General features: G+C 39.4%; 2 protein-coding genes across 8 annotated transcripts in view; both read right to left on the bottom strand.

Moving 5' to 3' along the window:
- Pex5l (peroxisomal biogenesis factor 5 like) overlaps positions 1 to 9,614 on the bottom strand; it is a 249,369-nt gene extending 239,755 nt beyond the window's left edge. For all 7 annotated transcript variants that reach the window (XM_070025860.1, XM_070025855.1, XM_070025856.1 and 4 more), the window contains exon 1: positions 9,191 to 9,614. In XM_070025860.1, coding sequence (XP_069881961.1) covers positions 9,191 to 9,211 — 21 coding nt within the window. In that variant the 5' untranslated portion in view covers positions 9,212 to 9,614. The remainder of the gene's footprint in view (positions 1 to 9,190) is intronic.
- LOC138829505 (E3 ubiquitin-protein ligase ZNRF2-like) lies at positions 9,266 to 9,962 on the bottom strand. Its single transcript, XM_070025874.1, has 2 exons — positions 9,632 to 9,962; positions 9,266 to 9,414 (listed from the first exon to the last, which is right to left on the bottom strand). The coding sequence occupies exons 1-2, from the start codon at positions 9,960 to 9,962 to the stop codon at positions 9,266 to 9,268; spliced, it is 480 nt and encodes a 159-aa protein (XP_069881975.1).
- Between the last annotated feature and the right edge of the window lie 3,906 nt (positions 9,963 to 13,868).

Raw genomic sequence — 13,868 nt, forward strand, 5'->3', positions numbered from 1 at the left:
TTGCTTAATATGATTTTTTTCCAGGTCTTTCCATTTCCTTACAAATGGGGCAATGCCATTCTTTCTGATAGAAGCATAGAACTCCATTGTGTATATAAACCGCATCTTTTTGATCCACTAATCTACTGAGGGGCATCTGGGTTGATTCCATATCTTAACTATGGTAAATAATGCTGCAATGAACATGGTTGTGCTGGTAGCATTAGAAATAGAAGAAGCAATCCAAAAATTCATATGGAACAATAGCAAAAACTGAATAGCAAAAACAATCTTTAGCAGGAAGAACAGTGCTAGAGGAATATCAATATCAAACTTCAAACTCTACTACAAAGCCATAGTAATAAAATCAGCGTGGTACTGGCTCATGAACAGGCCTGAGGACCAACTGAATAGAACTGAAGACCCAGAAAAGAACCTGCAGATGTATTATCACCTAATCTTTGATAAGGGAGTTCCCCCAAAAAATAGGATGGAAGAAAGACAGCCTCTTCAACAAATGGTGCTGGCAGAACTGGCAGCAAATGTAGAAAACTGAAGTTAGATCCCGCACCAGAATCAACTCCAAATGGATCAAAGACCTTGAGGTAAAAGCAAATATCCTGAAAATATTACAGGAAGGCATAGGGCAAACACTAGAGCTGCTTGGCACAGGTTGAAACTTCCTTAATAAAGACCCAAAATCATAGCAAATCAAAGAAAGCTTGCATAAGTGGGACTGCATTAAACTGCAGAGCTTCAGCATGGCAAAGGACATAGCTAGCAAGAAAAATAGAAAGCCCATAGACTGGGAGAAGATCTTCACAACAGACAGGGGCCTCATATGTAAAATATACTTATAGCTCAAAAAATTAAACTCCCCAAAAACAAATTCCCAAAGAAACAACTACCCCATTAGCAAGTGGGCTAAAGACTTAGAGACAATTGTCTGAAGAGGAATTAAGAATGGCCAATGCTACTACACTGTTGGTGGGAGTGCAAACTTGTTCAGCCACTCTGGAAAGCAGTATGGAGGAAGGTTCCTCAAAATACTAAACATAGAGCTCCTCTATGACCCAGCAATTCTACTCCTGGGCATTTACCCCAAAATATCCATTTTTCTAGGCCTCAGTTTCCTCTTCTGTGAAATGAGATAGTCTAGAGCTTTTATGGAAATTCTTCTCCCTAAGGATTCTATGACCTGAAATTGTTAGCCTAGAATATCCCATCAAAACGTCTGAATTCAAGATTATCTTTCAAAACAAAAAACTAGTAAAGTAGTTCCCAAGTGATTCAAAGAATAGAAATGTCAGGACAATTTAGCATAAAGAGACTAAAGCACTTTCAGGCTGTCTGTGTCTTTCCCAGGAGATAAACAATTTTACAGTGCTTGGCATTGGTCATATCTTTGGCAGTGTTCCTTGTGTGGACTACCATACTTCCAGAGAACCAGTAAAAAATGCCATTACAAGAAACAGGAAAATAGCCTGCTTATCTTGAAAAGATTCAAGGGAATGGAGACATAATAGTTCTCTAACTAGATGAACATTTATTTAGGTGGAGTGCAATAAGTTTATTGTTCATTTATCCAGCTTACTGGCTGGCTGTTACTGTTTTAATAGAATGGATATGGTATCAGTATAATGATCTTTACTAACATACAGCTGTGATAGTTGCTCCTGCCAGCAGAGGACTTTCAGAAATTTCATCATTCCTCTATGAAGTCAGAAAGTTACCCACAAATTAAGTTTTTTGCTAAGGTATGAGTTCAATTGATGTAGCTCTGTCCTCCACATAGGTTTTCAGATCAGTGCTTCTCAAATGATAATGTGCATATAAATCAGTGGGTACCTTGAACAAATTTAGTTTCTGATTGAGTGAATCTACAGTGAGATCTGAGATTCTGCATTTCTTGTGAGCTCAGATATTTCCTGTGCACAAGGTCACCTACTAGAGCTAATGTTTCATTTCTCAATATCAGAGGTCATCATGCAGGCCCACCATTCATGTTACCATTTACCATAAGAAAGAAGGTGTAGGGACGTTTGGTAGTTGTAGCTGTGCTATTTCTTCATGGGCACTTTAGTTTTAACTCTTCCTTTCCCTAAGGAGGTTTCATATTTCCTGACTGCTAACTGTGTCTGTTCACACTGCAAGATGACACTGGCAAGGCTTTGTTTGATAGCCACCCATATATTGCCAGGTAACCAGGGAATATTTCCGCAGGAAAAGTTGGGTTTGTCTGTAGGTTATGCTTCTCAAGTAAAATTTCTTCATTCAGTATACATTTGTGTGTGTATGTGTGTGTGTAATCGCACAGATTATCACAAACAAATTCACATATAGTGTAGTATAGTCTTTTCCGAAGCTTTTCACTGGATTTCTTCCATGAGGAAACCTGATCTGTAACAGGAGCCTATGCTTGCACAGGGACATTGTGCTCTGCCCAGCCATCCGCTCCCTTTCCCTTAGGCCTCTGTCATTAACAAGGCATCTTGCCAAATTGTGTATTATTGTCACTGTCTTGAAGAAAATCTTTACCTCATCTTGATGTCAGTTTTAACCCTTATGCCTGTAAGAACAATTCTACCTGTTTATTGTATAACAAACCCATCAAATACTTACACAGAGTCATCAATGGTCTCCCCGAGTCTGTAGTTTCCAAGGCAAACACACCCAGGGTTCTTTAATCATTAATCACATGGCAAGGTTATAATATTCCTCTTATATACCAGTTGCTTTAAGAACCTTATGATTTTTATATTATTATTTTTATTGTATTTGTATAGTTGATAAACAGAGGGGTTACAGTTACATGAATCAGGTAGAATCAGTACAATTCTTTTGAACCATGACTTCCCTGGAACCTCATGATTTTAAGAGGATGTATGGAAGTGGGAATTTTGTAACTCCCTAGGTAGATGTCTGGCATCAAAACAGCACCAATTCTGTCTTGGAATCTCCATGATTCATAGATCACCATATGGCATTCTTTCAATGAGAAAAAAGAAGTGCTGCTACAGTAAGTCTCAATTGCAGAGTTTGTCTGGGCTCCCAGAACTACCTGCACATGAGCAGGGGTTTGGAGTATAAACCTGCAAGGCAAATTCTTGTCACTTGCTCTTGTTTCCTCTGCTGCAGAACTGCTGGCAGTTTCTGCATGTTTCTCTTGAATGGAACAGTGGAGAAACAACCCCTTCGTATCTAAATGAGCTCATGACTTTTCATCTCTGCAATTTCTAACAGCAATTGTTTAAAAAACAATCCATCAAGATGTTTTATTTAGTGAAATGTCACAGGGAATAAGATATTATTTATCTAATGCAATTTAAATGGAAGTTGTATATTGGTTCCTAATAAGGATCACTCAAAAATGACATTATGGGCCAACATTGCCTGCTGTTTTAATATACCTTGAGATATTTAGCTGCTAAGATATTAACCATCATCTGGTTTATATTTTATATATTATGGAAATATGATATATAGTTTCCATCATCTTTCTTAACAAGCTGGAAAGGAAATCTCCTTTGAATCCTTGTTAAAGGATGCAGCATGGTGGGGAGGGGTAGAAGCAGATGTGGTCATAAAGGGATAGTCAGTGAAGGAAGGGTAATAATAATCCCTGTTTGTAGCATTCTGGTCTCCAGTTCTTGAGTTACATGCTGTAGCAAAAGTTGATTTTGTCTTTTGCAAACTCAAAATTACAAAAAATTTCTCTGTCAAACCATTGATGTTGCATCAGCTTTTAGACACTTCAAATATTCAGATGTAGACTTGGATCTCTCTCTCTCTCTCTCTCTCTCTCTCTCTCTCTCTCTCTGTCTGTCTCTGTCTCTGTCTCTCTCTCTCTCTCTCTCCTTTCTTTTTCTCTCTCTCTCCCTCTCTCTCTTTCTCAAGTGCTTGCACAAAGGGGTTTCAACATGTCAGTTTGTAAGTACAATCAATAGTGAACAATGAAAACCTTTCTTCATTCTCCCCCACCTCTCTTAATCCCACGCATCCCCTCAATTTACCTAATTCCATTTTCATGTATGTACACTGAATGTGTGACTGCATTTGCCCTATTCTTCCTCTCTCCCTTTGTTATACTCTTCACTTGATTTCTCCCCCTCCTCCTATGACAACACATGTTCTAGCTTCCTGGAATTCATTTTCAGACTTGAATCTCTTAATAAAGAAATGCTAGCCTGGTATTTATATTCACATTCAGTGCAGGAAATGCACACTTGTTATTCTGTAAACATACCAGCAAGTTAGTCCCAAAACATAAAACCATTAAACAGCTCTTAGCTTATGCCAATGTTGGAAACATGTGATATCAATAAGAAAGAGAAAGAGGGGGACCAGCAACAAACAAGGCAGCCTGCCAGATGTTGCGACTGCATGGTGTGGCAGTGGCAACACTAGAGAATCAGGATTTAAAATTAACAAACTCTTAAGTTCTGTTTTAACCTTTTCTTAGTCCTTTCTTTTAAAAAAAAGTGTTTCATGGTCAAAACATCTATATGCTTGAATTTTAAAATTCTAATGGTTATTTTTCCTTATATTTTATTAGTTTTATTTATTGTTTATGTGGTGCCAAGGAATAGAACTCAGGGTCTCATGCTTGCTAGACAAGCACTCTACCACTAAGCCACATTCCTTGCTCTGCTTGACTTTTTTGTTGTTGTTATTGTTGGTCCTGGGGATTGAACTCTGGGCCTGGGCACTGTCTCTCAGCTCTTCAGCTCAAAGCAAGTGCTCTACCACTTGAGTCACAGAGCCACTTCTGATTTTTTGGTGGTTAATTGGAGATAAAAGTCTCATGGACTTTCTTGCCCCATCTGGCTTTGAACTATGATTCTCAGATCTCAGCCTCCTGTGAAGCTAGGATTACAGGCATGAGCCACTTGTGCTCAGTGCCCGGCTTTGAATTTTTTTTATCTTTCAAACAAAAAAGAATATTTATAAACCATAAATTAAACCTACAAATCACATTGCATGTTTCTTATTCCAAGTACCTAAGTTAAGTTTTGGACACTACCATTAGGGAGTGAGAATTTCAGGTTCATCAAAAACCCTACAACATTATACCAGAATTATTAGAATGTTGATTTATTAAAGGCTCAACATGACACCCAGACCTATATATAGAAAGGCACTTTAGAATCTTTTTTTTGATTCATCCTTTCATTTATTTATTCAAGATTCTTAACATTTTTCTGGTTATTTGTTGTTGTTGTTTTTTACTTTAGAATCTTGTAAGGGCTTTTGCCACACATTTGAACATTTCAGAATAACTGTTCATGAATTTCCCTCAAAAGAGTTAATATTTCAGAAAATAAATCCATTTTATGAGTGCCCATTTTTACTAGTGCAAAGACTCATGAAGACATCCTTAAGACATCACTCCCGGCACCCAAACCAAAGGAACTCAGAGTCTTCTCTGAAACTGCAAATACCACTGTGTGGAGTGTGAGGGGATAATGCTATCATTTATATCTTGGTTAGCAGTTCATGTCTTAGCAAAGAGTTATTAAAGCAATAACAAAGTACAGAAAAGGGTGGCATATGGGGAAAAAAGTTAAAAAATACCAAGGATAAATGTCAGCTTTACATTTTCTGAGGTTCTCAAGAATGACAGCAATGAAGCCAAATACCTACCTAGGAGGATGGGATTTGTGAATCATATTTTGAAGCCAACCTAGGAAGAAAATCCATGAGACTCTTATCACCAATAATCTTGAGCTGTGGCTCAAGTGGCAGAGTGTTATCCTTGAGTGGAAAAAGCTATGAAATAGTGCCCAGGCTCCTGAGTTCAAGCCCCAGTACTGACACACACATACACATACACACACACACACACACACACACACACACACACACACACACACAAATGACAAGAATGTTGAAAACAATATTCAACAGCCTACACTGTATTGACTTACTATGCATACTGTTTTGGGTAAACTTAATGAATTCTTGGTGACTCATCTAATTTATTAACGTAATTTGTATTATCCAAACTGTTCTGTTTGGCAAAAATTTTAAGTAACAACAGTTTCAAATAATTCCAAAGTAAACATAAAGACAAACACAAATTTCTTTGGGGAATGACAAATAAAATGGATAGTTGTTAATAATCTTATATTTTTATCATTTAAATATTTATGTGTTGTGAAGCTATAGGGTATAAATTGATTTTCCAGATACATTATTTAAAATCTATTTTGAATGCTTATGATAAAGACTAGTTCTAATTACATTTTAATTGACTTCGGAAACTACTTTCTTTTCATAAAAATAAGAGAATTAAAAAAAATCATAGTTCAAAATTGATATGTTCTATATTTATACTATCCCTTAAATAAATAAGTTTGATTAAGAATTCAGAGAAAGGAAATGGTTTTGCCCTATCTGGTAGATAAACTAGTGTTGAACTATATTCAATCAAAAAGAGACATAAAAGCAAACCTAAAACAGAGACCAAGAAAACCACCTTTGTTTACATTTCTGGGGTGATTAATTCCCCTTGGGAATAATCATTGAGGCATATGGAAATCAATACAACTCCAGGGTCCTGTGTCTAAGGAATATACTTAGGACATACCATGAAAACTAGCACTCTATGTTCTATCTGCCTGTAACAGATAATTAATTTTATCTTCTAATGGACTATTAAAACAAAAAAGTTCTTTTTAGAAGTTTGTAGCTTCAAAAGTGAACGAAGATTCCACTATAAGGTAGATGAATTCACTGGAAGTGTCAGAATAAAGTAGATCTTACTTGCAAAACCATAAAATTTCAAAAACAAAGACACCACAGGAGTTTTTACATTAGACTATTTTTAAGGCTTCATGTGAACACCTGTGCCCTATGCCAGATTGTTTACTTATGAAGTCCTTTATTTTAAACTATCTTGGATACAGAAAAGAGAAGAATTAGAAAGCGCAGCAAATGATTGTAAACATTTGTTTCACCCTTGTTTTAAGGTATCAGCCAAGAAACGCCATTTAAAAATAACTGCAAAGTTGGCAGAAATTTTAGTAAATCTGTTCATGCCTTGTCCACTTTACCAAATATATGTTCAGATTTTAATCACAAGTATTTTGAAATGTCTGGGCATGTTTTTTTCTGGTCTATGATCACAGTCAGGTATACACAGGATGATGGTATTTTTGATAAGTAGCAATTCTTTATATGATACCAATGTATTAACACAATGACAGTTTTGTCTGTAAGTTAAATAAAATTATTTGGGGAAGATATTTGAAGTTTTAAAATATAAATAAAGAAGTATAGCATTATCAGGCTGCAATAGCTGTTTTGGGAAAGCTCAAGATATTTCCCATTGATCACTCAGTAACTATTAAATATCTGCATTGAATCCTTCACAGCTTTAAGTTCAGCATTAATGTTCAATGGCAAAGTGGGTAGGCGTGTTGTATTCTGGAATTTTGCTAACTATATTGACTACAGTCTTTAGTAATGTCTTCAAGTTAGGCTTGGGAGAAAAGATTTGTGAGTTTTACCGTAAGACATCATATATTTGACTTCTATTCTGCTAAGCAGTACACAAACAAAACATATTAAGTTGGAAGCATATGCAGAACCTTAGATTTTGTCTGTTCTCTCAAACTGAAATAAAACCCTCAGACATTGTACTACCAAGTAAAAAAACAAATCCTTCCTTGAAATAGTCAGAAAACCGAGTTTTGGGTTCATGAATCTATCAAATTGTTTCATCAGTTGTACATTCACAATAACATCTTTTAAAAATAACATAAGCAAAACATTGTGGAAAGTTTTTTATAATTGTTTTAGGTTGTCAACTATAAATTTTGTGTAAATGAGTAATTTTCTGAGAATAACTATTGACTAAAACTTTTGTTGTTTTTTCCTTATAAAGAAATTGTTTAAAATAAGTTGACAATAAAATTTTAGGTAGCATTCTTCGGTAAAATTGAAGTTTAAAACTAAAGTAACAAGCCTTTCGTTACTTTCTGTAGGAAACATTTGGAGCTTTTTTTGAAACCAAAATTTCCACTTAACATGGTAAGAAACGTGTAGGCCACATTTATTATATACTTAAAAATTTACTAATTATTGTGCCTTAAATGTATTATAATCCCATTAACAATTTTCAAAATAGAATGATTTCAGTAAATATGGGGATGCTTTTGGAATTCTGGCAGTGCTGATCCAGACAGAATTCTTACAAAACTTAGTAATATGACACGATACTGTGCTTCCTATAAAGTGAATGACAGTTCAAAAGTATTTCCCCAAGACCTGGAAATTTAATAGTGGCTAGCATTAAGTCGCGAATTCAACCACATAGTTACCTATCTCTAACTGCTAAAAGCCTTATCCACATGCTATACATTAGAGCGGAGTCACGGCATGACGATTGCGCTGGACCATCTTCGGGATGGAATGGGAGCCCAAACATCAAACCATATGTCTGAAGCTTTGGAGTAAAAACGGAAAGAGATACGAGCTCAGTTATACTTTCGGGAGCTGGTTTTTTTCTCCCAGAGCATATATCTGCCTTTATGAGGAAAAACAAACTGGGTGAATGAGAACTAGAGTCAAGGTTAAAGTAATCTGGCCCAAGAGAGTAGAGTGCTTGTATCTCTAGGGAGTAACTCAATAATAACAAGCAGAAACACCTCCCTGAAAAACATAAGCGCCTTTAGGACCTAGGTTTGAAATCCATCCTCCCAAATCAACCAATGGCTATTGGTACAGGTAAAAATGTCTCATCCTCTGAAGAGGGCAAACACTTAAAAAAAATACTTTCAAAAAATGAGGCAAAAAAAACCGGCAAAATATCCTATCAGGAATCTGCTTAAATGGATAAAGGAAGAAGCTCTGCTTCTCCCATGATTGTTTGCCCTTCAGTTGACATACACGCCGAGATGCATCAATAGGATTACAATGGAAACACGGTCTTCTCCAGCCTTTCCCCGGTCTGGATTCCCTGGTCCTGCTTAAAGGAACAGGCGCCAGGCCAGCACCGAACGCAAACTTCCCGGGTTGAAGTTCTTTCCTCCCCACCTTACCCCGTCACCCGTCTCCTTTCACCGGACAGACATGTCATGGTCACGTTGCACTTCACTTGTTGAGTTGTATGGGAGGCAGTACATAACCACAGTAACTAACTTGGTGACCCGCTAGCTATTAGACCATCAGCCCCGTCTTTCTTTCCAGCTCCACGGAGACGTCTTACCTGCATGTGTCCCTGGTACATTCTGCCCGCGCTTCTTCAGGGATCCCGGGGGCCGCCCGGTGCGTTTCCCCTCTTCTAGCGCACGGGAGCGGGGAGAGGGTGCCGCGCTCGGGCGCCCGAGGGTGTCCCGGGGCCCCCCCGAAGGCTCCAGGTACCCGGCGGGGGCGGGCGGACCCCGGGCGGCGCGGCCCGCGGGCTGCCGGGAACTGTTCTCCACTCCGGTGCTGAAGGCGGACGGGAGAGCCCGGAGGAGACGGTGGGCCCGCACTCCCGGCGCGCGTCCTGCCCTGCCCGGCTGGCTGCTCTACAACTCTCTCCTTCCCAGCCCAACTCTTTCTCGCTCCGGGCCAGGCCGCCTCATGTCTCTCTCCCTCCCTCTGTCTCTATCTCTCGTGTCTGAGCACCCTCTCCTCCTCCCGGCCCTGACGTGAGCACCCACACCAGCCGCCGCCGCCGCCGCCGCCGCCGCCGCCGCCGCCGTCGCCGCAGCTGCCGAGCGGGGCGCGCGCCGCCCTCCGGGCCGCGTGCCCGCCGCGTGCCCGCCCGCGTTCCGGGTGCGGCCCCTAGGGCGGCTCCGGGCGGCGCGCGCTCTGGTGCGCGCGTGCGGGGGCGGGGGCGCGGGACGGCCCTGCGCGCAGCAGCCGGGCCAAATGCCCAGGGGCGTGGGTCCCACCGTTGTGTGTCGCTCAGGTGCGGTGGCGATTCCGATGGCTGGGACGGCCAGTGGGAAGAGAAGCGGGAGCACAGGCTTTAAACGTCTCTCAGGGAACATTTGTGCGGGCTAAGCTGACAATGGGCTTTGGAAGAGTTTATTCCGTTCTGATTCAGCTCTTTGCGTAACCTGCCTATCATCTTCTGGGGACCCCCCCCCTACCTCGGGCCTCCCGCCGCACCACACCAAACCACCTCCCGCAGGTCCACCCCGCTAGTAAAACTGAGCGTTCCGTTTAAAATGACAACACCCAGCCTTCGGGTCCTGCCATATGTTTTCTCTTCCTCACTTAAAAATCTCCAAAATCCTGTGTTTTTTCCATATTTGCTTATTTATTCCTTTTTTTTTTTTTTTTTTTTGTCGGTCATGGGGCTTGAACTCTAGACCTAAGCGCTGTCGCTCAGTTCAAGACTAGCACTCTACCTCTTGATCCATAGAACCACTTCCGGTTTTCTGGGGGTTAATTGGAGATGAGTCTCATGGACTTTCCTGCCCTGGCTGGCTTTGAACCATGATCCTCAGACCTCAGCCTTCTGAGTAGCTAGGATTACAGGCATGAGCTAGCGCCTGGCATATTCCTTCTCTTCTATGCAATGTTGTTTTCAAGGCAGCAAGGGATTCGGAGGAGCAGAGAATAAAACGATGAATCTGTTTGCCACTCTTGTATCCCAACACAGCAGGGTACCTCCTGGCACACAGTAGGCACCTAACACATGATTGTGGAACAAAAATGGTTGTAATGTACAGATACATTTAACTATGGTTTACATTGAAAAGATAGAAGTGTCCTGTAGTCTAACACTGAATGCACTAAAAGAGCTGGAATATTTGTGTACACTGTGGTTAAAAAAATTCCAATTACACAACATGTGTGGTACGTCCTCCTCCATACATTAATCATGGCATAATGTAGTTTGCTTCCTTCTAGCCTTTCTTTCCTTCCTTAGGGTTTGAATTTAGGATTCTAAGCTTAGCAGCAAGGGCTCTACCACTTGAGCCCAACTCCAATCCCTTTTGTTTTTCAGTTATTTTTTCAGATAAGGCCTTCCCTGGGCTAGCCTCCAACCACAATTCTCTCTATCTCTGCTTTCTGGGTAGCTAAGATTACACAAGTAAACTACCTGCATCAAGATCATTTTAGCTTTTATGTTGGGTAGTGATTCGCCAGACTCTGAATACCCTTTAAAAAAAATAAAAAGACAAAAGAAAAAACTATGTAACTATGCACAGACCAATGGGAAATGAGCCAAATGAATGATTAATCTAATTCAATGAAATAATGCCTTGAAGCAATCAACCTAATAAATACCAAAAGAGCAAGACTTGGAAGCATGGGTTCCTATAAGATCCCACCAGTATGCAGGGCACCAGTAGCGCATGCCTGCAATCGATCTCTGCTACTCAGGAGGCTGAGAGCTGAAGATTGCAGTTCAAAGCCACCCTGAGCAGAAAAGTCCCCACGAGACTCCTGTCTCCAATTAACTACTCAAAAACCAGACGTGGAGCTATGGCTCAAAGTGGGAAAGTGCTAGCCTTAAGCACAAATTGGCTATGCACCCAGGCCCTGAGTTCAAGCCCCCCCCATCCCACCACAAAATCCCACTAGTAGTTATCCTTAGTTTAATATTGCTACTTTGGACTTCAGCTTCTTTGTGTCTTAATTCTGTACCATAAGCTCACAGGTAGGGGTTCTAGTAGCATTTTACTATTTCATTGCTCATTGGAGTATGTGTACTACTTTTATTTTTCTCAGTTCAAAGGCAAATATCTCCCTATATATGAATGTGTAAATATGTTATTTTATTTTATTTTATTGTAAAGATGCTGTACAGAGAGATTACAGTTACACTGGTAAGGTAATGAGTACATTTCTTGTCAAGTATTATTACCCCCTACTTTATTTTTCCTACTATCCTTCCCTCCCTTACCTTCCATAATCCCTCCTCCCAGATAGTGATTGGTGAGTATCATTGTTGCAATGGGTCATCCTGTGTCCTTGTTTCAGCATTTTGTACAGAAATGATGAGGATTGATTTCCTGAAACCTCAAGTGCGACAAATTTTAAAAGGGGGCTAGTTATTACAAATTACTAACATATTGCTGTAAAAACCTTGGGGAATTGCAATTTGATTTGAAAGTGCTAGAAATCTGCAAATTCAAAGTGGGACCAAATGTTTGTTTAATATTGTACACATGGCAGATTCCAAAAGCCAACGACCATAAAATCATTGAACTTGCACAGCAACTACTTAAAGTTGAAGACAGAACTCGGGGTATCTTTTTGTTGTTGTTTTTATTAGTATACATTAGTTGTACAAGGAGAGCCATTTGACATTTCCACACCTGTATAAATGTATCTCAATCAATCTCACCCCATCTAGCACTCTTTAAACCTATATTCACAATATTTCCGAAATAAGCAGTGCTTCTGCGAAGGCAGTCCTCTCCTTATTGATCTTTTGTTCATTCAGTTAAAAGATAAACTGAAGTACATTAAAATTAAAGAGGATTTTTGTTTCTTTTGTTTTAGCAACCACTTATTCATGAATTGGACAGTTGTGGGCTCTATCAGAAGCAGTTGAGCAGTTTAAAAGAAAGATTTTGTAAAGGCAATGTGAAAGCAGATAAAAAAATATTTGATTGTGAAATAGTCCTTTTTTGGATTATTCCAATGGAAAGTCCACCCTGGAGCTTGCTGGTGGGTTTCTGATTGGTTAAGCTTAAATTTCGTGTTCTTAGAATGTGACTGTATACACTGAGCTGAGTTTGCCTACACAAAAGCTGAGGATGTTAGAGCTGCTTCAGTCTAATAACCCCTTATTTAATTGAGTTCATTTATATTTATTGAGAACTTCATATGCAAAAGTGTTATCAAAGTACTATAGAACCTTACATTCTAGCTTCCTAACAGGACGATAGTTTATCAGATCAGAAAGATAGATCTGTCTAGACTTAAAAAAATATTTTTAAATTTCTGCAGAAAATTTGTGATTTATCTTACTCCAGAATCCCTGTCTAAATGCTTTCTTCTTGGTATTAACTTTAATGTTTTCTGTGATGCAAATATGTCATTCAAAGCCTACAAATATGAATTGTGTGAGCAAATTTGCTTGGTTGATTATCAGGTCAAGAATTAGTATCTTGATATGCTGTGCTTAAAAGCAGCCCAAATGGCCCAAATAATTTCAATTTTGTAATGTTAAAAAATGCCATTGTACATGTGCCTTTTAAAAAAGTTGCTATAAGATACACTAAAATGCCATAATACTGATAAGAGCTATTTCTGAATGGTAGAATTACTGATGCCTTCATTTTCTTTGACTTTTATTATTTTGTAAATTTTCTACAATAAATTGATTATAAGTAAAAGAAAAACAGAATTAGTATCTTGAGAGAGTACTGATTCACTGAATCACTTGGCAATTTATATATCTTTTTTAGCTACGTCAAAAAAATTCAAGCAACTCTAGCAATTAGCTCAAATAATTTGGTGTTTTGATCCAAAAGAAAAATGTCAAATTCAAGTAGGTATATCAGTGGAAAACTGATAGGTGCAAACTGTGTCTCAGTGAACCCTAAGAAGTTTCATGGCTCCTAAACAATAAAGCTGAAATGTGTGTGTGTGTGTGTGTGTGTGTGTGTGTGTGTGTGTGTGTGTGTGTGTGTGTGTGTGTACATATACATAGATATGGAACTTTTTTGCAAAAAGGTTGTTTTAAGAAGTTTTCAGAGGATGCCGGGTGCCTGTGGCTCACGCCTGTAATCCTAGCTACTCAGGAGGCTGAGATCTGAGAGTCGTGGTTCAAAGCCAGCCCGGGCAGGAAAGACCATGAGACTACTATCTCCAATAAACCACTAGAAAACTGGAAGTGGCACTGTAGCTCAAGTGGTAGAGTGCTCGCCTTGAGCCGAATTGCTGAGGGACAGCGCCCAGGCCCAGAGTTCAAGCCCCATGACTGACAAAAA

Source organism: Dipodomys merriami, unplaced genomic scaffold (genome assembly GCF_024711535.1).
Source record: "Dipodomys merriami isolate MVZ:Mamm:240054 unplaced genomic scaffold, mDipMer1.0.p SCAF_173, whole genome shotgun sequence".
Taxonomy (NCBI): Eukaryota; Metazoa; Chordata; class Mammalia; order Rodentia; family Heteromyidae; genus Dipodomys; species Dipodomys merriami.